The 27,893-nt window shown below is 51.9% G+C and overlaps 1 protein-coding gene across 3 annotated transcripts; it reads left to right on the top strand.

Moving 5' to 3' along the window:
• Positions 1-27,893, top strand: CXCL12 (C-X-C motif chemokine ligand 12). 3 transcript variants are annotated; one of them, XM_052639533.1, is made up of 4 exons: positions 1-229; positions 4,233-4,350; positions 6,451-6,537; positions 9,139-11,259. In XM_052639533.1, exons 1-4 carry the CDS (start codon positions 169-171, stop codon positions 9,230-9,232), a joined length of 360 nt encoding a protein of 119 aa, XP_052495493.1. In that variant the 5' UTR covers positions 1-168; the 3' UTR covers positions 9,233-11,259. The 3 variants fall into 3 exon arrangements, with proteins under 3 accessions (XP_052495493.1, XP_052495496.1, XP_052495494.1); XM_052639536.1 differs by lacking the exon at positions 9,139-11,259 and adding an exon at positions 11,623-14,856 and having other exon boundaries at positions 71-229; XM_052639534.1 differs by lacking the exon at positions 9,139-11,259 and adding an exon at positions 27,587-27,893 and having other exon boundaries at positions 76-229.

Genomic DNA, 27,893 nt, shown 5'->3' with positions numbered 1-27,893 from the left:
CTGCCGCCGCCGGGACTCAGCTCCAGGCCCGCCCCTCGCCGCGCGCCCGCCCCGCCCCGCTCTCGCCTCTAAAGCGCCGGGCGCGCGCCTCCCGCTGCCGCACTTTCGCTCTCCGCCGCCGCCTCCCCGCCGCGTCCGGCCTCCGTCCGCCCGCCGCCGGCCAGTGCCATGGATGCCAAGGTCTGCGTCGTGCTGGCCCTCGTGCTGACTGCGCTGTGCCTCAGCGACGGTGAGTGCGCCCCGCGACCGAGGCGTGGGCAGGCGCCGGGCTCCGGGCTCGGGGAGGGGCCCCGGCTCTGACGCCCCAGCCCGAGCTGTCCCGAGCGAGCCCAGCCCGCGCCGCTTTGCACCCCGGAGGTTGAGGCAGCCCCCCTCGCAGGGCGCACTCCCTCGGCGTACGGCGTTCGAAGTCCCCCGGTTCCCCAAGCGCCCCCCGCTCCGAGGCTTCGCTCTCCGCGACAGGGCTGGGTTCCGGGACCCGGGAGCAGCCGCCCGACCTCGGGCGGGCTGCAGAGCGAGTTCGCGCAGGATAGTTGGGTGCGAGCGCGCCCTGGGCGCTTTCGGAGTCGGCGAGCAAGGGCGCAGAGGTTTGGAGCTGAACCGGGAGCCGCGGGTCCCTGGCCCTTGACCACCCACCTCCCAGATTAGCGCCTTCCCGAGCGCAGCTGAGTTTCCGGAGGCGAATGGGCTCCGAGGCCCCGCATCGCATCGCACTGGACATGCGATCTGCGGGTCGCGTTGGAGAGAGCGCTTTGCCAAGCCAGTCTGGCACCGCGACTTGTTTGTGGTGGCGATGCGATCCTGTAAGCTGCGAGGTGTCCCATTCACGCGAGGCCTACCCTCTTTCTGCACCCACCTAAGTGGGGCTCCGCGGGCGTCTCTTTCCGAGCAGCTGTCGAGTTTGAGCCAAACGCCTGGCTGCGCTTCCATACCCGTAGTGCGGTCCGCAGACACGCGGCGAAGCTGGACGCGCACCCAGCCAGTGCCTTCCCTGCCTCTTTCTGGGGTCACCCAAGAGAGACCGAGGCGCCATTCGGGTCATGCATGCTCCTACCCACACCTGCAGACAGGCGGCTTTGTCACCAGCCGGCTGAGCTCTCTACCTCGAAGAGAGCTGAGCGCTGCTGCAAAATTCAATCGCCAACGCCTTAGGCCACGGGGAAAGGTGGTGTCCCATTTCACTGTGAGAGGGAGAGAGCCTTTTTTCCCTTTTGAGGCTTAAGAGAAAACTCACTGTCCTGTTACAGGACACCACTGCTGCAAACCAAAATAAACCATTGCCTCTGAACACACAAAACAAAACCGAGTCAGCCTGGTCAGGGCCTGCTGGGAGTTCTTGGCTGTGAAGTTTCTAACCAGTCCTGCAGAGAGGGTTGAAGAACACTGAGATCTCCCTGCAGCTGAGGTCAGTCTGGGGGCTCAGACCCTGGAGCAGTCAGTTGGGTTCCCACAGAAGACCACAGGCTGCCTTCTCCATTGCTGGTGACTGACCACCTGGGAAGTGTTCCTTAAAAGTGTAGCAAGTTGCTGGTTAAAGCTACAGTGGGACTGCTCCCAAAGGGAAGTTAGATTGATTTTTTTTTTTTTTCCTGTAAGGTGAAAAAGTAACCTAGCCTTTTCTTTACACAGTCCTGGCCCCAGGTCGTGGGGAACGCTCTGGTTTGAGGGTGTTAACAATTGAGTGGTTTGGCGAAAGTGGAGGTGTTGCCATCCAGCTGTTGGAGGAGGAAATGGTGCTTCCTCTGGCTGCCACCTCCCCTAGGGAACTGCAGAAATGACTGGAATGCAGGGACCCAGGTCTTGGAGTTCTGGGCTCAGCTGACCCTGGGGAACACGGAAGGAGTGGAGGCCTCGTTCACAGGCTCCTTCTAACTCTGGGAAGTGTTGGTTGCTTGTCCATCTGAGTTGCCCTCTTGGCAGCTGAGTGGCCAGGTCAGGATGGTCATGCCCTCCTTGCATGCCTAGATCGGGAGGCACTTGGTGACCACCGAGAGGCCGGGTGCTCACGCTGAGTCCCCATGTTTAGGCTCTGCCTCTGGCTTCTTCTACCCTCGTTCCATTGGCTGACCTCAACCACAAAGCTGGGTCCCTGGATGCCCTGGGCTTCTAGGGGTTAAAGCCAGGCTGGGCCCCATTCCTAGGCCTGGTTGGAGGGGCTGACTCGGGGGCTCCTGTCTCTGCATTAGTGCGGAAGGATTGCTGTGGAGCAGAACCCAGTTCACCAGATGCCAGCTTCACCAGAAGCCAAGTTCACCCCACTCCTGCCTGGGTAACATCTGAGGCAGTCAGGCCTCTTGCCTGTACATATGCAAAACAGTTGGAAAAGTTAGTAATGTTGGTAAGAAGCTGGCAGGAAGGTTGCCAGGTGGACACAGCACCTAGCTCTCTTGGTGAGAAGACTTGGGGCTCTGTCACTTTAAAACACCCGTTGAAAGTCTCCACTTGATAGGCAGGCAACTGGGTCCTGGGAGCAAGAATGAAAAATTGCCTTTGAAGGAAATGGATAATCCCAGGGGGGTGGAGAGGGGAGAGGAGAAAAGAGAAAGCTTGTGTTTTGAGCTCAGAATGGGCTCTGATTTCTGGCCTGATCTCACTGCTTGGTTAATGGAGTCCAAGCCGCGTCTGGGGGACAGGGGCGAGGAGCAGCCGCACCGGCCACAGCATCGCCCCGGCAGCCGTCACGCGGTGCAGCTTCCAGCTTGATGCTCTGGGACTGGGACCAGTCCTGCCTCACCACTGGGACCCACGGCCTGGTTCTGCTCAGCTGGGACCCGGTCACAGGACACTCAGTGGGGGGACTTTGACTCATCCTTTATTCAGGCAGCCCAGCCCCCAGCCCCGGGCCACTTTCCCAGGTGCTCTGGTTACAGAAGACTTGTGCAGGGACCTGGTGCAGTTGCTAAAAGCCTGGCCTCAGCAGTGCCTTTCTGGAGTCAGCCCAGGTGTAAACCTGAAGGCTGCTCCGGGCTCCCAAGGGCCACAGTCACTGAGCGCCTGGAAACCAGGCTTTCTTCTTCCTGGTTTTCAGGGAGTCGAGTTTGATCTTGGGAGGGGCCAGGTGGTCTGCTTACCCCTTGACTTGGTGGCCATGGCCTCTCTCAACTAAATTCAGCCTTTAGAAGAAAAAAAAACAAAAAGTCCTTTGCTCATAAGCTTCCCCAGCTCTCTTGCCCCAAAGCATGGAACTTCAGAACCACCAGAAGGCTTCTGGGAGCTCTGTAAACAGGCAAACTTTAAAAAAAAAAATCTCTGGACTAAATATTCTCAGACATACATTTAATCCCTGATGAAAGGACCCACAAGTTCACATAATCTGGGGTATTACGTAGGGCTTGGGTAAAATCTGCAGAAAATGTGCACGCAGACACACACACACAAATCCGAGGATCCACTCCCCCCAGCCCTACCCGCCACCCGCACCCACGCCACCCCCCACCCCTGCCCCCGGGCTGGCAATTCTAGAGTTACAGGGTGAGCTGTGGGTTCTGCAGGAGCCCTTTGCTAATTTACACTAATGAGTGTCAATTATGGCATTTTGCAAATTGGCGGATTGGCAAACAAAGATGGAATCCAACCCAGGAGGCTGGAGCATCCTTGTGCTGAAGCCCTGGGAGTGCGGGGGAGAAGGTGGGCCCTTGCCTGCCCTCTGGGGGTTCCCAGGGAGGAAGCCAGTTGGGAACTCTTTTGTGGTTTGCCTGAGCTTAAGGTAAATGTTGAGGAGAGAGGACTGCAGGTGGGGGAGGGCAGCATTCCCAGGGATGCTGCAGTGCCTTCTTGGCGAGGAGGAGGAGAGAGCAAGCCTAGAGCTCCTTCTTCCCTCTTGCTTTTCCTTGAATGGGGAAGTCTTTCTCAGTAGGCCCTGGAGGAGTTGATTTTGCAAAGAGTCACTGGGAACCTCAGTGCCTTGGACTGAAGCAGTCCTCTCCTGTAATGCATGCCCTTTATCTTGAGACGCAGGAGCAGGAGGCTTCTCATGTTAGCTTCCCTACCCTCCTAGGGTCTGGCTTCCTCAGGTCCTTCTGGCTTCTTGCCTTGTCGAAGCTGAACCCAAGCCCACTCAGAGCTCCCTGTGTGGCCCAAGGTGAAGGTCTCTGCCACGGGCACCCGTGACTCCTCCTATCACTCCCCAGCAAACCACCACCTGATCCCTCAGCTGCAGACTCAGTCACCCTCGTATCCCCAAGGCCCAGCAGGGAAATAACAAGCTGCCTTGTTCTCATTGCCCTTTCCAGCCAAACCGGTCAGCCTGAGCTACAGATGCCCTTGCCGATTCTTTGAGAGCCATGTCGCCAAAGCCAACGTCAAGCACCTCAAGATCCTCAACACTCCAAACTGTGCCCTCCAGATCGTGTAAGTCTCAACGTCATCCTCCAGAAACGGGCACAGTGACACCTAACCCGCAGACGTGTTAGAGCTAAGAAATGACGCACGGCGAGTGCCCCGCCTCGAACCTGGCGTGATTAGTGGCAGCTGATATTACCTCCGGGAAGGGGTTTCAGAAGCTGCTCTTAACCCTGGTGCCCTAAGCCTGGGTGCCGTGCTCCCACAGGCCTTTGCCTCCTCTTTCCAAGCTTCCTCCCTTCAGTGTAAGAGATGGGAGCACATTCCGATGCGCCCCTTAGATCGGAGGAACATGAACTTCACCAAAGTTTCTTTCTGCTGAAGTACAGTAAATTAACCAGCCCCTTGCTAGTAATAGTTTTACCAGTTTCAGGGTTTTGGTGCCCTCAATTAGTCCATTATCACACAGTGCAAAATCACAAGACCCAAATGCAGCTGAAGCCATCATTAAATAGTTTGGTGAAACTCAAAATCACCAGCTCACTTAACTGCATTTTCTAAAACCCAACACACAAGGTTTTTGCTTTGCTGGTGTTGATGGCAGCTGCTAACATTTGATTTCATTCATGTTGGTCGGGAATGAGACGCACCAAAATCACATATGCAGATGACAAAGATCTCTCCTGGAGTGCGGGAGGCTGGGCCGGGTGCAGAAAGAAAGCCACACGTGGTTGTCCATAGCTCAGACCTCCAGTGCCCACGTGTCCGCGTGCTCACTTGCAGTGAGCTTGGTGGGGGACGCAAAAGGTGGAACAAAAGCTACCTGATGATTTTCCACCCGACAGCAACTGGTTTTAGGTTTGATTTTTCTTTGTCTTTTTTTCCTAGCCTTTGCTGCCTTGAATGTGTTTGTCATTTACACTATGTTTTAGGGCACTAGAAGATGAATTTTTTTCTTTGCTTGTAATAAAACACTCTGTCATTTGAGAAGTATTTAATCAGATACTGAATTGAGTGGGGATGGGCCACTTTGCAGTGGAGACTCTGCAGGTTTTCCTGCCTGGGACTGCATCTCGAGTTGGAAGAAGCCAAATAGAGTCCTCAGATCTGTTTGCACAAACACAACATTAAAAAACAGCAGACCCCAGAACTGGACCACAGTCCGCCTTGCTCTGAGACAGGCCCCTGCGCAGCGCGTTGGCTCAACAGGCAGGCTGTGTGAAGACTCCTGTTAGTGTTGCCAAGCCACTGTGCTGGCACCAGGGGTCCTCATGAATGCTGAGTGGCTGGGGCTGGTAGTGTCCTCAGGCTGCTTGGCATTACCTGGTACCAGGGTTTTATGTAGAGGGATCCAGAGATAAGTCCAGGCTCTCCTCCGAGAGCCTTCAGGAAGGGAGGCTATGAATGGAGGTGACAGGGTGCAGACCAAACTTGCAGAGAACAAATGAGACCATGCACACTCCGTGAACTTGTAAAATCTCTCTGGAAACCATTTTCTGGCAAACCGTCAACACATCCTCTCCCTCAGCCCCGTCCCCACCCCTCCCACCCCGCACACTGTCCCTCCCTGTACTGCACTCTCACCTCTCCCATCCCCCAGACTGTTGCTCTGACTTCTCTGTAGATCTCCAGGCCCCCAGGCTTACTCTTAAGTCTGTCTTCCATGTACTGTGAAGATGATCCATCAAAATAAAAATCTGCTTCTGCCACCCTCCAGTTCGAAGTCCCCACGAGTTCCCATCACAAACAAACGTGCGGATAAAGCCCCACTTCTTTGCTGCATATACCTGGCCACAGGCTTGCTCAGGGTCCTGTCTCTCCACTCCCTCCACACCCTCTCTGCAGTGCCACCCCCCGGGGTGTTTGCTCCTGCTTCTCTTTCCCGCTTTACTTGCCCACTCCTACTTATCCTTCGACAGCCAGCGCAAATGTTCCATGTGTGAACTCTCTCTGGACTCCTTAAAGACTCCCTTCTCTTCCCAGTATCTCTGGGGTGAGACCTGCAGCGTGGCCAGCATTGTCTCCCGAGCACATCTAGGGCTTCCGAGCCTGAGCCGGCTGGGAGGCTCCAGTCAGGTCCACACCCGGGTATCGGGTGAGCAGTGGCCCAGGTCACAGCCGTGCCCCTGTCTGTCCAGCTGTACACTGTCGCTTCTTCTGTCTTGACAGGGCAAGGCTGAAGAACAACAATAGGCAAGTGTGCATTGACCCGAAATTGAAGTGGATTCAGGAGTACCTGGACAAAGCTTTAAACAAGTAAGCACAACAACCAAAACGGACTTTCCACTAGACCCAGCCGAGGAAAGCTAGACCTGAATGAGATGAAAGGGCAAAGGTACGGGGGAGGAAGGTATGCCTGGGGGCAGTGCATTGACCTGGGATGGACGTGAGCTTTGCCCAGCACGCAGACAACTGCGTTTATAGCACATGGTACAATACTGCAGCGTGTACTCACCCATGCTCTTCACATTGGCTGTTTTATAACTGGGGTTTTTCTAAGAAGTTATATCATCCCATCAGCATTTCCCACCAGTCAGTTACCTCATGATCATCACAGTCATCATCACTCATTATCCTTTTTTAAATTGATAATTACTTCAGGCTCTGTATTTGGTTTGTTTTGGAGATTCTCCTTTTCTCCCCTGGGGAGTCTGAGCACAGTCAGGTGATGGCCAAGCAGGGAGCTGAGAAAAGCATTCTTCCTCCAGATGCTGAGGCTGGGAGGCAGACTGGGGCAGCTCGGGCAGGGGGGACCACCGCTAGGCTGACGGCCCAGATGCTGGCTGCCGCTCGGCAGCGGCCACTGCCTTACACCTCCCCGTTCAGGCTCAGTGATCGGAGCAGAGCTCCATGAAGAACTGCCATCACTGGGGACTGTGCTCAGAGACCCTCTCTGGGTCATTCCCAGCCTCTCCCTGCTTCCCAGAGCATGCTTTCATCTTGCTCCTGCTTCTCATTTCTGTACGCAACCAGCTGGAGGAGGGTGGCGGCATGGGCTCCAGCTCTGCGGCCCCCCTCCTCCCTTTGCCCACCCCTCGTCCGCAGGCCCTCTGTGAGATCCTTCTCTGGCCTTCTCCAGAATGGGGCTGGCCCTCTGCTGGGGGTATGAGATCATGTCTCCGCCTTCCCATGGAAGACAGTCTTTGCAGAATCAAATGCAATTTTCAATCTGAGGGTTTCCTTTGAGGAATTTGGTTTCTGTGATTGCCTCTGAAGCCTATTTAGGCCATGGAGGCTCTACAAATTCTGAGGTTTCTGAAATCAGAAGTGAAAAAATAGATGAATAAACGAGCCTCTGCCCACTAACCCCTCCTCCTGAAGCCACAGCACAGTTTCAGGTTCCAGTCAGAAATGTTGGCAAGATGAAATCCCCACGCATAAATGGGACCCACAGATGGGCCTGGTGGTGTTTGTAACTTTTTGCAAGGCATTTTTTATATATATTTTCGTGCACAATTTTTTTAAACGTTTCTTTAGTAGACAAATGTATTTCAAAATATATTTATAGTCTAACAATACCTATATTTGAAGTGGAGCCATATGAATGTCAGTAGGTTACATTTCTCTATTATCGTAAACTACTGGCAATTTGTAAAGAAATATATATGATATATAAGTGTGATCGCAGCCTTTTAATGTTACCCACAGTGTATTTTTTCACTTGTACTAAAATTGTATCAAATGTGACATTATATGTAGTAGCAATAAAATGTCATTGTTTCATGGTATAAACCTCCTACTGTACGTGGGAATTTATTTACCTGAGCTAAAATCCACTGATTGTCAGACATGGGGCTCACACACATTTCTGGTATTTTTAAACATAAGCTGGCCTGCTGGTCAGGTGCCTTGCCTCCCTTCTGCTGAGTTCACATCGCAAGTGACAGTAACGTGGGCCTTGCTCAGGAGCAGGTTAGATCTGCAACGCGAGCGTTTGTGTTTTTTTTTTTTTTTTAAACAGTGGAATCAGTGGCACTAGTTTTCTGAAGAATAATATTTGACTCACTAATTCCTTTTCCCCTTCCTCCTCCAACCTGGTTCTCCTAACATCCCCATGTAATCTCCAGAGACGCAACCCTCATAATACCCAGCTTTCACATTTTCCCATGTAAAAATCCCATAATTCCAGCCCATGGTTAATATCAAGCTTTCTCAGGAACAGGTGGCCTTACCCCATAAATCATTAAATACCATTCATTAACTTGAATCATGTTAATGTGACAGTCAAGAGCCAATTGCTCTAATAAAGTTGCTCTAATAAAATCCTGCTAACCAGCTCTCTCCCTTGCTCTCCAGAACAATCCCAGTCATTTCCAGGGGTGTCCACGGGCATCCAGAAAGAAGGTGGGATCGGGCTGCCTTCTTTTTTCTCCTGGACGGTCATTTAAACCTTGGTCCTCCAGCCTCCTTTATTCGATTTGAAATGCAGAGATGTTTAAGATAAAGCAGGGAGTTCAGCTCTGCATTGAGATGTAAAGAGGCCCTGGGAGAGCAGGCTGGGGTGACGAAGTCTGGCCCTGGGCCTGCCTTCGCACCCTTACAGATATCAAGCCCTGGTCCCTGTTAAAGCCTCAGGCAATAGCGGGAACCAGGGTCAAGCCGGCCAGTGGACCATGGCGACAACCAGTTCACAAGTATCAGTGTTCTGGAAGCCCGTGTAATATTTTTTGGAATGGGGGAAAATGTCTGATTTATTTTAATGAAATACTGACAGACAGTACTTTGCCCAGGGGCCTCCAGGCCTGAGACTAAAGACAGGGTTAAACAAATACACGGGCCAGTTTTAAATATTGCACAGACTGACATGTACTCTTGTTTATTTCAACATTATTAATGGTTCTACTAATTCTATCTAAGGGGGAGCAGAGAAGAAAAAGTGGGGAAAAAAGAAAAGATAGGAAAAAAGAAGCGACAGAAGAAGAGAAAGGCTGCTCAGAAAAGGAAACACTAGTTATCTGCCACCTCGAGATGGACCGCAGTGCACTCTGCTCCGGCGCTTTGTAAATTTGCTCTCGGCCTCCTCCAGGGCAGACCCCCCTGCCTCCCGGGCAGGCTTTCAGACGCCCATGGGGGGCCGCGCTTTGCCGCCTCTGTGGCCACACTGGCTCCTGTGTTTATGTGCTTTTCAGGGCCCTTCCTGGTTTGCTGCGTTAAGAAGAAAGTAGCTGTGCAGAGACGGGGGTTGGGGCCTGTGGGCTCAGGACTCTCTCTAGAACAGCCTGGACTCTAGAGTGGCTCAGGGCTCCATCTAGAGTGACTCGGCGTCTCTCGCCAGCATCTCCCTGGGCTGATGAGCCTCCCACCTAGCCCTCCACTCCCTCTCTCGGAAGGCCCATGGTCAGGATCCCTCAGAGCTGACACAGCTCCACACTCTTATAATCTGCATTCCTGTCTGAGGGCAGCATGTGGCCACCTGAACTCTGCACAGAGCGGTCTGATAGCCCAGCAGGGGCATCTCAAGACAGCCAGCGAGAGGCATATGCGTTATACCCTCTTGCTTGCCCCCTGCCTGGGGCGTCCCTGCCTTTGTGGAGGAGAGCTGGCTGTGGGCATGACATTTGCAGGTGATAACTGAAACCTTGCCACAAGTGCCTTGCCTGGTCCTCCACCACTCTGCCATGTGAGGCGGGCCTTTCCCCCCAGGCCTGGGACTGTGAGAGTGGCCTTACCTCCAAGCTCAGGTGGGTTTCCTCAGACTACGTGGGGAAACTGGCTGGCAGCTCTGAATTTCCAGAGAGCAGCTGTGGAAATGCTTCTCAGGGAGCCTCTTTGCAGGGCAATTAATCCGCTTTGTAGATTCTGTCCACGGTCCCCGAGGCCCCGAAGCAGAGGAGTTGTGTGAAGGGCCTGTAGCTCCGGGGACTCCTAGTGTGTCCCCTCCCCCGCTGCTGCCGACCTTGAGTGATTAGGTTCCGGGACACAGCTGTCTCAGTCCTCATTCACCAGCCCCCAATCCGACACATATACACACACAGATTTATAGCTGAGATTTCTTCCCAAGTCGCTAATTTGGACTGGGAGGAGGAGGGATCCCGGGGAGAGAAAGACTGATTTCAGTGATACTTTGCAAAGGGAACCCTTGAAGATATATACTACTTTCCCTACCCCCCATCACACATGGACGCACATGCACCCTGCCTCCCAGACCCCTGACCATGATTTCAGGACACAGAAGCAGAAAGACGGCGCGGGTGAAGGGCGGAGCACATGGGTGTCAGGCGAAGCAGCTCAGGGCCCCTGCCTGTCGCCTGGGTCACAGAGCACTGTGAGCTCCTCTTGCTTGACGGCATAATTAAGAATTAGCCATTACTCTTCCCCACTGGAGGACTGCACCCCTTAGGGCGCTGCGGCCGCGGGCCTCTTACTTCCCCCGCAGCCCCTGTATCTGGCGAATCCCCCGGCCTGGGCCTCTCGCGGCGCGGGGGAGACAGCGGGCCTGCTCCCGGGTGTGTGGGTTGCCCCTCTCCCTCGTCCTGCCCTCGGCGCCTCTGAAGGCCTCTGGATGGTGGCTGGACTGCCTAGGGGTGCAGGCCTTTCTGTGGAGTCCAGCAGCAGTGGTCCGCGAGACCTCGGCCAGGGTAGCACTGCTGTTACAAGTGTCTGGAAAAGTGGGCCAGACACGTGTCTCCATGCTCCCTTCTTCCCACCTCAGGAACAGGATATCTTTGTGCCAAAGAGGCTGACAGGTCTGTTCTGGGAGAGCTGTCTGCCCTTAGCGACTGTGGGCCAAGCTGTCGCTTCCCTGAGGCTGCAAACTGCTTTCTGCGGTGCTCGGAAGACGGCACCTGCCACCCACCCCGGGGCAGCCCAAGCTGAGGGAGCTGCCCCCCGCCCCATGAAGAAGCACAGGCAAGCCTCCGTCTGCGCTTAGACTGCCCCACTGGCCCTGGGGCCGCCCTGCGTCTGAGCGGCCGGCGCAGCCCCAGCGCCCTGAAGCGGGGCCGCCGAGGAAGAGCCGAGGAGCCGGGCCTCCCTTCCCCGTGGACCCTCCGCTAGGCGCCCGCCCGGCCGCCGCGCGAGCGCACGCGCAGTCCCGGCCGCGCGGCGCGGGGGGCCCCGGGGCTGGGCGCGCGGCCGCCGCGCCCTCGTGCGCCCTTCCGCCGTGTGCTCGCCGTGCGCACGTGCCGTCCCCGCTTCCCGCCTTCCGGCCGTGCCTCGCCTCTGCCGTCTGTCTCTCTCACTCCCGCCTCCTCGCTCAGGGTCTCGGAAGGGAGAAGCCCCGCAGCGGTTGGGAAATCAGGAGCGGGGTCCCCGGCTGGAGCGGGTCTCGGCGTCTCAAGCGTGCCGCCCCGCCGCTGCGGGAACCCGCCTTAACGTGTCTCCCTCTGTTCTTGTCAACAGGAGGTTCAAGATGTGAGAGGCGCAGGTTGGGTCAGACGCCTGAGGAAGCCTCCCAGTAGGAGCCCAGGTCTGAAACCAGTGTTAGGAAGGGCTTGTAGCCACCCCCCTGCACCCAGGCAGGGCTGAGTGCATTTCCAAGGGCCTTGTCGCGCACAGTTTGCCTTACTTCACCATTTGATTATGTAGCAGAATATATGGTGTTTATGTCTCATTTAGTTTGATTATCCAATGTCACTGGCAACAGATAGGAACTTAGATTAAGGCCATTCTATTACCTGCTTTGCTGTATCTTTCCCACGGAACCCCTTATCTGGCCAGAGGTTCCTGAGCTGTGCAGGCCGGAACCCCAGAACCCCAGAGGGAGGGAGGCTGGCCCACATCAGCATGTGGAGAGCCACCGGGAGGGGTGCGCACCAACCAGCCTGGGCAGATTCTAGTGAAGGCTCCCCTTGGCGAGTGGTGGAGGAGATAGGTTCTAGGGGGCCAGGCAGGAGGCTCACCCTTCTCGGGGGTGAGAGCAGGGGTGGGCCTTTTTGGTGAGCACCGCAGGGCTTCCCTGAGCTGAGCAGGCAGGAGTGTGAGGCCAGGGTAGGGTGAGATGCACCCTCCATCCCGAGCTCTCCTCTACATCCCATCACGTCCTTCTCATCATTCTCTCTCTCATCCATCGTCATGTGTATCCAAGGCTGTCTCCGTGACCCCGGAAAAGGACTCTCTCAAGACCAAAGCTTTACTTTAAACTGGGCGCCAAGAAGCAACCCAAAATGTCTCATGTCGCCTGGTCCTGAGATCCCTGTGCACGTCTGTGTCTTGTTTGGAATACTGTCCCGCGTCCAATCCTGTGTTTTTGTTCAAAGCCAACGTCCTTGGTGCATGCGCTGTCACTTCCTTGAATGCAAAGGCTGCGAGTGAGGAGGTGCTCCTTGGGGCCTTTGACCAGGTTTCTGATTAGGGCTGTGATCCGTTTGGACCTTGATTTCCCCGTGGTCACAAACCCCTGGTTGTATCAACAGAGCCCAAGGGAACTCAGTTTGCAGCCGTATGGACCTCCGAGGATGTAGACCCTCAAGGCATCTATAGTTGTTGATATCTCAGAACTACAGAGGGTTTTCTTACGGTGGTGTCAGCATTGTTTGGGGAATAACAAAAATTTTTTTTCAACATTTTTTTGGTTTTGAAAGCCCGACCCGTAAAATAATCAAAGCTGAACATGAGGATTCCTTCCCAATTAAAGTCTAACCTCACCTTTCCCCCCATTTGATGATTCCATCATCTTTTACCTTGCACAGTGGCCCTGGACCTTCTCTGCTGCCACTGACGTTTTGTGCTTACAGGATGTCCAGCAGGGCATTCCTCTTAGAAAATGATGGGCTGGTTAGGAAAGTAGCTTACAAATTCTGACATTTAGCGTGTTTCCCTTTACTGAGAGCAGTTTGTAGGATTGCATTAAACAGTTAAAAATCTCACTTTCTGGAAAGGTTTAGGCACTTGAAAGGTTTTTGCTTGTTTTGCTTTTCATTTAGTCTCACTAATACTTTTCCTCTCTGGTTAAAGTTTCCAGTAAGGTTTTTTAAGTTAAGAAAGTAGGAAAAAAAAAAAAAAAGGGCAAAACCAGGAAATGTATCAATTGACAGGAACTGTAAATAACATGCAGAAAGTATATAGTTGTAAAATAATCTTGAATTGTAGGTGTTCTCAGATTTAATAATCTCTGAGTTATCAGTAACATGTGTTAGGCATTTCCATAAATATTCCTATAAATTAGATCTTCACAGTATATGGCAAATCCATCAACCAAACAAAAATTCACATCGTCAAACCAGCTTTGTTATACTGATTTAATAGAGTCTGGAGGGGCCTTTATTAGCTATAAGGGATACAGAACTGGTTTCAAAACCCTCTTCTGAAATTAACCTGTCACTCCAGGGCTCCTGAATTATACATGAAATGATCGAATTGTTAGTGGGAGAGTCGTTTTCTAAGTAATTCAAGATATTTGAAAATCTCATGGAAAATTTAGAAGCATCTTCCGCTGGAATCCATGAACCAGAACCGTTAAATTTCTTTCTCTTAGAAAATTAACATGGCCCTAAATAAATCTTGACTGCAGTTAAATAAAGAATAATTTTTGTTTCTCCCCTATTGAGAGGGAAATAGATAAGAGGAGAAACTGCCTGGAAAATTATTTGTATGACAATTCCTCTCCTCGCAGTCGCTCCTAAGTGGAGACTGCCCAGCTAAAGCAAATATGCATTTAAATAGTCCATTTGCACAGGAAAAGACTCTCTTGATCCCCTTTTGCTTTCAAAATACAAATCTTGTGCATCACTTTGATTAGGGAGTACCCAGCTGTTCCTCCTGGCCCAGTGCTGCCCCCTCTGACCTTCCCTTGTGCTCTGTGTAACCCCAGGGTGGTCCTCCGCCACCAGCCTTTGCATCAGGACCCGGGCAGGGAAGACTGGGGGGACAGAGCTCACAGATGTGCTGCGTGTTGGAATCTGAATCTGTGCCTTGTGTTGTTTGCACTGTTCTTTGCCCCACTCTGGCCAGGTGCTAAGACCCCAGCGAGGCTCAGGAGGGGCCCTCCAGAAAAAGGAGGGCCAGCTTTGAGGAGAGGGCCTGCGTAACAGAAGGCTGTAGTTCCCCCGCGTGAAGTCCAGAGACCTTACGCCTTGTCACAGGATCCAGTCTGACCTGCCTTTTCTGAGTGCTGCCTGGTGTAATCACCGTGCGATCTCTCACTGGGCGCTTATCACCTTGCCCAGGTGGGACACCCTTTTGTAGCTGAATGAGAATGGTGGGGTCCTGATCCCTCTATGCATCTTCGCTGGGAAATTTCCCATCCCTTGGAAATATCCCTTAGAAAAACCTTCATGTCCCCTAAGGAGACCACCGGCATTGCCAAGTTGAAAAATCCCATAGATTGTTGTAATCCTGCAACCTCGCTGGACTCTCAGTCTCTGAGCAGTGATGGGTTCAGTGTTAAATGTGATAAATACTGTATTTTGTATTGTTTAAATGGCATCTCCCACAAAATGTGAAAATGGTCCCGGAGAAGGCAGCTTCCTGTATGCAGTGTGCTTTTTTTTTAAAAAAAAAAAAAAAAAACAACAACAACAACAACAAAAAAAACAAGTAACAACTCCTTTTGAGAAACAACAATTTCTACTTTGAAATCATATCAATGAAAAGATGTATGTGCACTTATAATTTTCCTAATAAAGACATGTACTCAAATGTAGCAGCCAACGGTTTGAAATTAGTGTAACCATGTGGAACTCTCCCGACTTGGTTTTCCTTCCTCAAACCCAACACATAGAGGGGTTATATTATCCTCTCTGCAACAGTTGGTGGAGAACAAGCCGTAGTGATAACGCTCATTGTAGGCAAGAACTGGGGGCAGACCTTCATCCTTTAGTCTGCATCCTTAGCGGGGGGAAGGCACTCCCTCTTCCCTGAATGCACTTGGTTTTGCTAGAAGCCCTTCTTTAAGGCCAGTCAGCCCTCTACTTCCAAAGGGATAGTTTTGTGTAAGGGCTTGAGTGTGCATCAGCGATGGGGAGGGAAACCTCTACTCTGCTTCTCAGGCTTACTAGAAGGCAGCAGAGCCTCTGTCCCAGATGGCAGGGCCAAACACCCAGCACTTTCTTCTGTCCTGCTCCAGGGCCCCTGATGGATGCCAGATGCTGATTCAGCCAGCACTGGCCTGGACACTGAGAACAGGGAGAGAGCCCGACAGATACTGGGTTCTGTCCACACAGAGGTCGGTCAGCCTTCCGCACTTTCCACCACCTTCTCTCAACCATGCTGGAAGGGAGAGGTCAGCACAAAGGGCCCCGAAATCCTGAGTCCAGAGTGTTCTGTGCTCCAGACTCTCCTGCCCGTAGGCCCACGTGTGACTGTCACCCTGTGCTCGGTACATCCCGGTCATTTATAGAGTGACTGCGATATGGTTACCTAGTTGCAGATGGGCTGGAGGAAGAAGGAGGGATTTGAGGCCATGTCATGCGGCACTGTGGGGTCCTGGGACAGGCCAGTTCTTGAATCCTGGTCTTCTCTCTGCTCACTCTGTGATTTGAGACCCTTGCCTGAGTCTCAGCCTCCCCACATAACTCTGGAGCTTAGCATCACCCACACTTGCATGGATCTGACGGCTGGTGTGCATGGAAGCCATCCTGCTCCCTCTCTCGCTCTGATGCTCCCTGGGGTCTACAGAGTTGGGATTCGATCCTGCCTGCCTCTGCTTAGACTCTGAGCAAAGTTTGGATACCAGCTGGAGCTGAAAGCGATTTTAAAAGTTGAGTTTCTCCTTCTTCGCCAACTGATGGGGATCCTTTTGGGCCAGTGTTGTTGGTGCCTTGGGGCCTGTGCAGTGCCGGTCCAGAATGCTCCACCACCAGGGAGGGGCCCACAGCCTAGCCCCTGGGTTCATTCTGCAGAATGATATTGACTCTTCAGAATGATGCTGCATTTAAAAAAAAAAAAAAAAAAAAAAGTCCATGGCCGACATGTGTACACAACTGGTGGCCCTCATTTAGCCAGCCAACAACTGCCACGTCAAGCTCATCACTAGGCGGTATGAATACTGTGGGGAGCAAGCCGGCTTGTCCCCTGACTTCACGGAACCTACAGTCAGGGGTGGGGGGAATGATTGCAGTGATATGAGCATTTTCATAAAGCATGGTGAGTGTAGGTCAGGACTGATCCAGGGATCAGGGAAACTTAGAGCACCACCAAGGGTTCCCTAAAAGCAGTGCTGGTGAAGTCAGCCTTGAGAGAAGTAGATTATTTCTCTACCGCCCTCAGGGAGGGGCGATCTACTGACCCCTGAGGACTGCCGTTGTGAGCCCATGCGGTGTCCTGCTGTGAGTTAGAAATGGGAGCTTATTGTGCCCAGAGCTAAGGAATCCAGGGATCTCTCTCCCAGACTCCCACCTCCTCCTCTGAAATGCAGCATATGCAAGACAAAATTCCCAGTTCCCACTCCCCCCACCTGCCTTCCTCGTTTATGCAAACAACAACTCCTTGTCTTCCCATGGCTCAGGCCGAAACCTTTTAGTTATCTTTGATTTATCCTATTACTTCACAGCCCTCAGCTAAACCATTAACAAACCCAGTTAGTTACCTTCGAAATACATCCAAAGCCCAGACACCCCTCATGCTCCTGTTTTGGTCCAAGCCACAGCCATCTCCTATCTGAACCCCCTACACCAGGCCGCTAGCTGGCTCACCGTCATGTCCCGCTGCTTCCTCTCACGGCAGCAAGTGGCTGGCCATCAGGCCCTGCCATGTCACCCTACCCAGATCCTCAGTGGCCAGCAGACGCTTGTACCTGCAGCCCCTGCCCCTCTCAGAACTTGCCCGTCTGTACTCCTGCCACACTGGCCTTTTTGACTTTGAACAGGCCAGGGCTGCCCCTCTAGAGGACTTAGCTCTCGGTGGTCTCTGCCTAGAATTCACACGGTTTGCCCCTCCTTTCTTCCATCTCTGGTTGCCATCACCTTGTCAGACACGGCTTTGTGGACCCCTGACCCTGCATGGCAGCCCCTCCCCTGCGTGTGCCCCGGCACCTTACCCTGCCTTTCCCATCCCCTGCGCCACCTTCCCTGTCCACTTGCCTGCTGACCGCACCTCTGAAGGAGAGGCTTAATACACAGGAAGAGAGGGGCCTGGCCTCTTTCACTCACTGCTTATTCTCTGTGGCTGGTCCATAGAAGGTACTCAAGAAAAACTTTTAGAATGACTACCTGATAAATCAACAAGACGCTGGGACCCTCTCTTTGTTCATCTCTAAAATAAAGACAGCAATGCTCACAAGACTGTGTTCATCTGTGCACCTGAGGCCACGCTGCTAAGTCACGATTTGGACCCAAATGTATCTCACGCTAATGTCTGCAGATGAGTGCTCACACACACTGTCTCTTCTCTAGAGTCCTCCTTCCCCCGGAATCTCCACCACATGACCAGCTAGAGTGGTTCACTCCCTGTGAGTCCAGACTAAGGAGTCACCCCTCTCCTCAGAGGCGCCCCCTCCTCCCCACTGCAGGGACCTGCCCGCACTCCCTGAGTCACAGTCAGCGGGGTCCCCGGGGCTGAGATCTCTGCTGCTGGTGCTTCAGCACAGGCAGTGGCTGGCTGGCCACACCTTAGGACACAGCCAGGCCCTTAGAAGAGTGATTCCAGAAATACCGAGCAGAAAAGGACCATCATCAGGGATCAGCTCCAGGGAAATGAGGCTGTGTCCTTCCACAGATGGACACAAGTGAGTAACAGCTTGGAGGAGGTCTGAGCTCCATGACCCCTGGGATTCCCTGACTCACCTACAGGGGCCCCATTGCCTCTGCTGGCAGCAGCTGGATGCTGCTGGCTTGGCCTCAAGGTAGATGCCAGCAGCCAGAACTAGGCAGGATGGCTGACCCTCTGTGGAGGAGGTGAGGCCAGTGGCCGAAGGCTTGGGAAGGGTGGCACCCAGTGTTCAGCTCCCCTGAGCCCAGCCAAGCCCTGCACTGCAGCTGTGGAAGTCCCCGGAAGGAGGGACCGGTCTTGGTCAGTCTAGAAGGCCCCAGATGCAGCCATGGGGTTCTCACCTTGTCCTGGCCTCTTCTTAGGCATTTTCCTGAACGTGGGAACATCAGCCTGGGTCATGGGGGCTTGTAGGGCCGTGAGGAAACAACCATTCTGGGCATTCCTGAGCTTTGGGGGAGGTGACCGTCCTTCCGGCTGCTGTGGGAACCCCCAGAGCCATGCCGGGGCCTTGGCACCTGGGAACCAGGCCTGCGAGAGACCAGCTGTTTCCAGTTCTCCCGCGGATAGATCGCTTGCTCAGGAGGCCGAGGGGGACTGGAGGTTAATGCATTCACGGCATATGTGCTCATGTGGGCAGGACAGAGTTCCCAGTGGGAACAAACAAGCGCCTTGTTCAGGCGCTGTCCATCCCGCTGATATTTCCAGGGCAGCCTGCGCCTACAAGGGCCCTGACAGTACTTTCTAGACACAATCTTCTTATCCTCTCAACAGTCCTGTGGGAGACCAGCCCTCTCATGCTTGAGGGACAAGGCACCAGGGTCCAGCACGGGCCTTTGTGTCTCAGAGCTGGGACTCGGGGAGGCCTGATCTGATTCTGGGCTGTTTGGCTTCAGACAAGTCGTCCTTGCCATCTACAGAGAGGAGCCCCAGGCAAGAGGCGGTGGGCAGAGGCTCCTGGGCTTCAGATCGAGTTCCGCCCTGTATGATTCCGGGGTGTTTTCAGATCTCAAATGAGAAACAATTTGGAAGAAATGCTGGGCAAACTCTGGCTGTGATGTCAGTACAGCCTGTCAGAAATAGCAATCTTTAAAAATGAAATAGCATCAAATAGAAAAAAAAAAAAAGATAAATTGGAAAACGCAGGCAGGCATACATCACACTCACTAAAGGGAAGAACAGTTTGCACGTATGTGTGTTCGTGAGTGTTTCACAATGTCAAATGCAATTTTTCTTGTAGATGGTGATCACAAGTATACTTACAGGTCCTGTGTACATAAAACCCAGTGGTTAGTGGGTCTTACCCTCCCTGAGTACAAGGAAAGAAGTTAGAGGATAGCAGAAGAGTTCCTTGATTTAATAAGAGTTAAAAAAAAAAAAAAACAAAACACTTATGTTTCTAAAACCAGGGTACACTGACAATAACAGGATACATCAAATGGCTACTCTCGTTTCCCTTCCTTAAAGAGCTTTTATAACCAAATCAGTCCTAATCCGCAAGGTACTTTCCTGGCCCATGTCTCAAGTGGCGGGAGGACAGGAGCTAGATCCTGTCATTAAACCTTTCTGGGGAGTCCAGTTCCAAAAGAGTGAGGCTCATGGAGGCCCCAGCTGACCTCTGAAAGCCTGGTCTGCACTCGGGAAGACACATGGAGCAAGAACCTGGAGTCTGGGTCCCAGAAAGGAGAGGGTCTGAATCCAAAGATTCCCAAAGAGGGAAATCAAAGAGGATATCCTCTGGGCCATCAAGGACATCAGTGATGCTATGAAGATGCCCTTTGAGAGCTCTTAAAAATGGAGTCACAGTCCACCTGGATACGCCCAAACAGTGCCGGTGTCTGCCTGTTGTCCCAACAAAATCACCAACAGTGTCCTTTCTCTCTCAAAATGTCCCAGCTTGAATGACACATTATCAGAGAATGAATGAGTCCGTGAGCTCTGCTAAGCTCTCCCCTGCTTCTCCCAGCCCCCTTCTCCTCTGCCTCCTCCTCGCCCTTCAGAAAAGCCGAACATGACTCAGGTGCCTGTCCCATGCCGTCCCCTGGCCTTCATCTGTTCACCCAAAGCAGAGCTGCTTTCCGGGGCAGGTGACTCCCTGGCCCAGCGCTGGGCTCCTCTTTCTCCCCAGAGGCCAGGTTCAAGCCAGGGCAGCTGGCCTAGGAAGAGAAGAGATGAGAGTCCACAGAATTTTGAAGAATCACTGGACCCGTAGCGAATGCCCGCCTGCCACAGACTACACTGGGGACCCAGGGAAGCCTGTGTACCTCGCCGAGCCCTGATCTCCTTGTCTGTGGCTCCTCATCTGCAGCTCACAGAGTAGGGTAAAGGGACTGCCCCGGAGGTGGGCAGGGCTGGCGCCTTCGTGAGAGGAAAGGTACAGACCTACCATTCACTGCATCCTTCCTCGTGCCCAACACACAGTACATGCTAACAGACCACCCCTGGAAGGGAGATGGTGTTCCTCTTTTGCATATGAGAAAAGTCAAGTTCAGCGCTTTCCTGAGCGTGTGTGTGACAGTAGCAGAGCCTGAGTCTCCACATCCGCGTCACCAGGTGGTCCTTCGCCCTGTGTGTCTCAGAAGCAACCATCAGCCATGGAGGGACGGAAGCGAGGTGTTGGGATGGGCAGGGGCTGTGGTGACAGGAGGGAGCCACTTTGAGCCTAAAAGGCACTGGACACTCCTTCGCCACCCACTGGGCTCGGTGCTGCGACTCTCACGGGGCCTGCACAAGTGTCTCCTGCACGTGAGCCTGCACTCTTGTGTTGGAAAAATGAAGACTTAGACCTTGCCCTGAGCAGTCGGTGTGGAGGGAGCCAGGGCTAGCTATTGCTTAGTCGCTCAGCTGCGTCAGGCTCTTGGTGACCTCGTGGACTATAACCCGCCAGGCTCCCCGTCCATGTGATTCTCCAGGCAAGAATACTGGAGTGCGTTGCCATTTCCTCCTCCAAGAGCCAGGACAGACGCTGATAAAAAAATAACAGGAATATCAATAATGAGGACAGAATGGATGCTAGCTAATGTTGTCCATGTGCTGATTAGGTGCCAGGCTCAGGGCTGGCTGCCCCAGGTCAGGGACCTCATTTGCCCTGACATACCCAGGAGGAAGGGACACTCAGGATCAGTAGCAGAGCAGGACCAGATCCGTCCCATCTCTGCATGGTGGGGTGTGCAGGCTCGTGTTGGGGTTTTGCGGCTCGATATGTCGGGCTTCAGAGAGTGCAGTGCTGAGTAGGGGTTCACTTGCCTAGCTTTGCCCCTCAAAACCGCCATCATGAGGCCCTTTCGTTTTCCAGAGATGTCTCCTATGCCCTCCATTTGTAATCAAACCTGTGTTTTAGTGAAGTACCAGGCGCTCTTGGTGATATTTGTCCCTCAGCTGTCTGTGTTGAGGTTGTTCCTTTGCAGAAGACCAGGCTGGGATAAAGGGTTGAAGCCCCCCTACTTCAGGTTTTCCCTCAGGCCTGTCTCCAGTGTGCTCCTGCTGGGCTGTTTGAAGTACCCAGGGCAGGATGCTCTCATGCAGCCCTGGTTCAGGAATTGTTCCAGCTTCATGTGTTCAGGCTCCGTCCTTGGCCTTAGGGTACACAGCCCCACAGTCCACCCGCCCTGGGCTCAGCCCTTCGCTTCCTTTCTCCCTTCCTCATCTCCATGCTGCTCCCTGCCTGCAATCTCCGACCCATACTCAGGGACCCCAGCTCCTAGCTCAGTTCCCCTCCAAGATTTCCTATGTAGAGGGGCTTTGGCCCCTGTTCCCCTGGGTTCATCACCAAGAGTCACCAGCAACTGCCAGTTTCATGGAAATTTCCAACTCCTCAATGTCCATCTTGGGGCCACCACTCACTCATTGTGCGAAATTTTAACTATTTGTTGAACAGAATATTTAAACAAAAACACCTGAGCTTATGTAATTGCCACTGGCTTCAGCTCCCTGACTTGTACCTCCGGAAGGGTTGGGACAATTGTGGTCTGGGCTGGACCTAAAAGCTCCCTGTGACATCTCAGCACACATGGGGCACATCTGATTACAAGGCTGCTGATGAGGGTGTGGTTTGAAAATCATTTTTGCTCCTTTATCTGTGAACTGAAAATTTCTTCATCTGGATTTCACCATTTCTTAATTTTGCTGAGAGATCACAAACCACAGATTTCCACAGCTTGAAATACATGTTCTTGGGGGTTCAAATTTCCAATTTTCATCCTTCCAATTTTCACCGCCTCATGCCAGTGTTAATAAAGACAGATAGATCCCTTTCAGCGCAGACAGATGGCCTCCTGAGCAAAAGATTTTTTGAAAATTTTAAAATAAGTTTCCCAAGTGAAATAAGACAGATAGAGCCCTCTGTCCGGTTCCCTCAACCTAAACCCCCTGCCGCTCAACCTGGTCCCCACTCAGGGGTTGCTTAGCAGGAAGTCCAAGGCAGCTTGAAAATGACTTGAATCTCCTCCTCTCCACATACACACTGCGATTCTATAAGAATCGGATCAAAGTGGAGCAGTCTAAAGTTTCCAGCAGTGACGTGCGCCCATCCCATTGCTGTTTCTCACATGCTCACACAATTCAGCATCAAACTGAAACAAAACAAGACAGAAAAAGGCATCTTTGGCAGGTTTGGGCTTGGAGTTGTGGCAGGAACTAAAGGTATTTATGAGAAATCGCATCTCAGGGACCCAGTCAAACCCAACCTAGATGAGTCAGGACCAGACTTTAGGAGCAGCTCTGGCCCTATCTGTGACTCTTTGGGTATGTCTTTAATGCTTAGGGCAAGGGAAGGCAGGTTCTCAGAACTTTGTGTTTCCCATCCAGAAAGAGAAACAAAGAGCCTCGCTGATTCCCTGGACGTGGGTCAAGGAGGTCATCCACAGTAAGGAAAGATATGCAGCGATTTAAGATGAGCCTGAAGAGAGAAAGCAAACAGAATTGAAATGGATGGAAGAAAAACATGATTTATAAAGTAACATTATTAAACATTTAGTTTTAAACAATGTGAGGATAACCTTTGCAATGGTCTTGAACATTTTTGGGTTTTGGATTCAACTGTCTTCCCTCACAGAAGAATGAGAAGTAGCTCAAAGGTAGGAACGTGTCACATGCTGGAGCAGGAAGATCAGCTTCACCTTCCTTTGGGGTTCCCTATGTGCTCAGTAAAATTGCCAACCTCCGTTGGATCATAAAAAAAGCAAGAGAATTCTAGAAAAACATCTACTTTTGCTTCCTTGACTACACTAAAGCCTTTGACTGTGTGGATCACAATAAACTGTGGAAAATTCTGAAAGAGATGGGAATACCAGACCACCTGACTTGCCTCCTGAGAAATCTGTATGCAGGTCAGGAAGCAACAGTTAGAACTGGACATGGAACAACAGACTGGTTCCAAATAGGAAAAGGAGTACGTCAAGGCTGTGTATTGTCACCCTGCTTTGTTAACTTATATGCAGAGTACATCATGCAAATGCAAGGCCGGATGAAGCACAAGCTGGAATCAAGATTGCCAGGGGAAATATCAATAACCTCAGATATGCAGATGACACCACCCTTACGGCAGAAGGTGAAGGGGGATCTAAACAGCCTCTTGATAAAAGTGAGAGAAAAAGCTGACTTAAAACTCCACATTCATGCTGGGAAAACTGGTCAACTACCTGTAAAAGAATGAAACTAGAACACTTTCTAACACCGTACACAAAAATAAACTCAAAATGGATTAAAGATCTAAATGTAAGACCATAAACTATAAAACTCCTAGAGGAGAACATAGGCAGAACACTCTCTGACATAAATCACAGCAGGATCCTCTAATGGCCCACCTCCCAGAGTAATGGGGAAAAAAGCAAAAATAAACAAATGAGACCTGATTAAACTTAAAAGCTTTTGCAAAGCAAAGGAAACTATAAGCAAGGTGAAAAGACACCCTTCAGAATGGGAGAAAATAATAGCAAACAAAACAGCTGACAAAGAGTTGATCATCAAAATATACAAGCAGCTCATGCAGCTCAATCCCAGAAACATAAAGGACCCAATCAAAAAATGGGCCAAAGAACTAAACGGACATTTCTCCAAAGAAACACACAGATGGGTCACAAACACATGAAAAGATGCTCAACATCACTCATTATCAGAGAAATGCAAATCAAAACCACAATGAGGTACCATTTCATGCCAGTCAGAATGGCTGCGATCCAAAAGTCTACAAGCAATAAATGCTGGAGAGGGTGTGGAGAAAAGGGAACCCTCTTACACTGTAGGTGGGAATGCAAACTAGTTCAGCCACTATGGAGAAGAGTGTGGAGATTCCTTAAAAAACTGGAAATAGAACTGCTATACGACCCAACAATCCCACTGCTGGGCACACACACCGAGGAAACCAGAATTGAAAGAGACACGTGTACCCCATTGTTCATTGCAGCACTGTTTATAATAGCCAGGACATGGAAGCAACCTAGATGTCCATCAGCAGACAAATAAGATAAGAAAGCTGTGATACATATACACAATCGAGTATTACTCAGCCATTAAAAAGAATGCATTTGAATCAGTTCTAATGAGGTGGATGAAACTGGAGTCTATTATACAGAGTGAAGTAAGCCGGAAAGAAAAACACCAATACAGTATACTAACGATGGCACCCCACTCCAGTGTTCTTGCCTGGAGAATCCCAGGGATGGGGGAGCCTGGTGGGCTGCCGTCTATGGGGTCACACGACTGAAGTGACTTTGCAGCAGCAGCAGCAGCAATGCATATATATGGAATTTAGACAGATGGTAACGACGGCCCTATATGCAAGACAACAAAACAGACACAGATGTAAAAACCAGACTTTTGGAGTCTGTGGGAGAAGGTGAGGGTGGGATGATTTGAGAGAATAGCGCTGAAGCTTGTATATTACCATACGTGAAATAGATGACCAGTTCAAATTCAAACCATGAAACAGGGCACGCAAAGCCGGTACACTGGGACAACCTAGAGGGACGAGATGGGGAGGGAGGAGGGAGGCACATGTACACCAGTGGCTGATTCATGTCAGTGGGTGGCAAATACCCACACAGTATTGTAAAGTGATCGGCCCCCAATCAAAATAAATTAGTTCATTAAAGAAAAACCAACTCCACGCTAAGATCATGGCGTCTGGTCCCATCACTTCATGGCAAATAGATGGGGAAGCACTGGAAACAGTGAGAGACTTTATTTTCTTGGCTCCAAAATCACTGCAGATGGTGACTGCAGGCATGACACTAAAAGGCGCTTGCTCCTTGGAAGCAAAGCTGTGACCAACCCAGACGGCATGTTAAAAAGCAGAGACAGTGCTTTGCCAACAAAGGTCCGTCTAGCCAAAGCTATGGTTTTCCCAGTGGTATGTATGGATGTGAAAAGGAAAGGAAAGTGAAGTCGCTCAGTCGTGTCCCACTCTTTGCGACCCCATGGACTGTAGCCTACCAGGCTCCTCTATCTATGGGATTTTCCAGGCAATAGTACTGGAGTGGATTGCCATTTCCTTCTCCAGGGGATCTTCCCGACCCAGGGATTGAACCTGGGTCTCCCGCACTATAGACAGACGCTTTACCCTCTGAGCCCCCAGGGAAGTCCTTGTATGGGTGTGAGAGTTGGACTGTGAAGAAGGCTGAGCGCCGAAGAATTGATGCTTTTGAACTGTGGTGCTGGAGAAGACTCTTGAGAGTCCCTTGGACTGCAAGGAGATCCAACCAGTCCATCCTAAAGGAAATCAGTCCTGAATAGTCATTGGAAGGACTGATGCCGAAGCTGAAGCTCCAATACTCAGCCACCTGATGCAAAGAAGTGACTCATTGGAAAAGCCCCGATGCTTGGAAAGACAGAGGGCAGGAGGAGAAGGGGACAACAGAGGATGAGATGGTTGGATGGCATCTTCAATTCGTTCGACGTGAGTTTGAGCAAGCTCTGGGAGTGGGTGATGTATAGGGAGGTCTGGCATACTGCGGTTCATGGGTCAAAAATAGTCGGGCACAACTGAGCGTCGGAACTGAACTGCACTGACCGCTCCACCAAGAGCCCTCCCTGAGCGCCGTTTCTGCTCCACCAGTTTCCCGCACAACCCACAGATCCCCGCACCATCTTCACCCCAGGCTCACCGATCTGTGTCTCTGTCTGGGTTCTGTCCTCCCTCTGCTTGCCAGCTCCACCAGACTCCTCCGCACCACCCCCAGCTGCCCCTGCTGGGACGCCCTCTGAGGGCAGCTGCTATGCTTCATTCTTGTCTCTCTGGAAGTTTCCTCCCATCATGAAGCCAAGTCCAAGTTTGTTTATCTACTCTGATCTACTATCCCGAGAAGGAAGGCAGCAAACAGGAAGCCTGTCACCTGCTAACTATTTACAAAGCCGTACTGTTTTTGCTGTTGCTCACGTGCCCTGAGGGCTTTGCTTTGGTCAATTTGACATAATTTGAATAATGCGGCAAGTTAATATTTCTCTAAACACTTTCATGTGGTTACATTTGCAATGCATGTTACTATATTAACATAAGCCATAGTATTCATTTTATTAAAAAAAAATCATTTGGCAGGTTTCATATGGAACACAGTAAGTCCCCAAGGCTATAGGCTGAAGCATTAGGAGAAATGGAACACACCATTTTTAACATACTTGTGCAAAATCCCCAGACAGAGGCTTTGCTCACAATAATCTATCTTGTTGAGGCACTTATTTTTTTTTGTCTCAGTAAACATTGGGAAAGAAGATTATCACCCTAACTCATTTTCAGTGATTAGATGACCAAAAAAAAGAAAAAAAGAGAGACATAGAGAAGGCAAATCCAAGAGGAAGGGTTGGTAAAAGTAATATAGAAACGCAAAGAGCTAGGAAGTCCAGAGAGAACAGAGGCCTCGCAGGGGAAGGCCCCGGCGAGCGGCCCAGTCCGGGTTCCCAGACTGACCAGCGAAGTCAGAGGCGGGCTGGGGCCCCTGTGGCAGTACGTTTTGCTCTGTGGGGACCCTCACAGTGGGGAGATCGCTGCTCTAGACCAGAGGTGCTCAAGTTTGAGAGGTGAGCAGAGGGCTTCTTAGGACACGTTTCGTGGCTGCAGCGCAGAGCTTCTGACTCAGCAGGCCCGGGTGACACCTAAACAGGTGCATCCCTAATGGTTTCCAGAAGCTGTGATGCTGCAGGCCCAGGAACAGGCCCATGGTGGACCTGGACTCTGCACTTGGGATGCTTAGCCTTGGAGAAATGACAAAGCTGCAGGGACTGTTTGGAAGCTGAATCAGATTCTCTAACAGCTTCCCGCAGCCCCTGGGATCCCCAGGCTCATTACACCTGCTCCGAGGCTGCACAGGAAGCCTTCACTGCACGTGGAGTTGGGAGGGGTGTCAGGAGGCCGAGGCAGGGCCAGTCCAGAAGCCTCACTGAAGCAGGTGCCCTGCCCATGTGCTGCCTTAAGCCCTGGACATCCTCCTCCTCCACACGGCAGCCTGTCGCCATGGACCCAGCCTCCGTGTGGCTGCTTCTCCTCAGTAATTTCTGTGTCTCTCACTGTTAGTGGGATTCTCGGCATATGCGGCAGACCGCTCCTCACGCACCCAGTGCCCTGCAGAGCTTAAGGGCTAAGCGAGATGCGGGAGGAGCAATCCAGGTTTAGTGCGTGTCTTGAGGACCCAGTTTCTAAAATGGCCTTCAGAGACTCCGCTGCCAACAGAGGTTACTTTATAGGATGGGATGCTGGGGGCTGTTTGGAATATCTTCTGTCGCCTTGCAGACCCAGTCCCACTCTCTCGGGCCTGACCTCTGCCCTGGGAACCGACCCGGCCAGGACTACCGTCGGCGTCACCAGCGGGAGCTGAGGACGGCGGGAGGTTTATTCCCTGGAGCCTTGAGCCAAGTCATTCCACAGCCCCCCTGCCCCTGCCCAGCTCCTGCTCTGCTGATGAAGTTTGGAACTCTGACCCTCTGTCCAGGGTTCCTCCCTGCCTTTGTCTCTGGTGACTGACTGCCCTCTCCCTCCCCCTTCTCCGTGTCCTGCCTGGACTTTTGTAACTAGCTCCTTTAATAAACTCTTCTGAGCT

The sequence above is a fragment of the Budorcas taxicolor genome, chromosome 5, assembly GCF_023091745.1.
Source record: "Budorcas taxicolor isolate Tak-1 chromosome 5, Takin1.1, whole genome shotgun sequence".
NCBI classification, from domain to species: domain Eukaryota; kingdom Metazoa; phylum Chordata; class Mammalia; order Artiodactyla; family Bovidae; genus Budorcas; species Budorcas taxicolor.
Note: the sequence above shows the minus strand (reverse complement) of the source record. Positions and strands in the feature narration are given on the sequence as shown.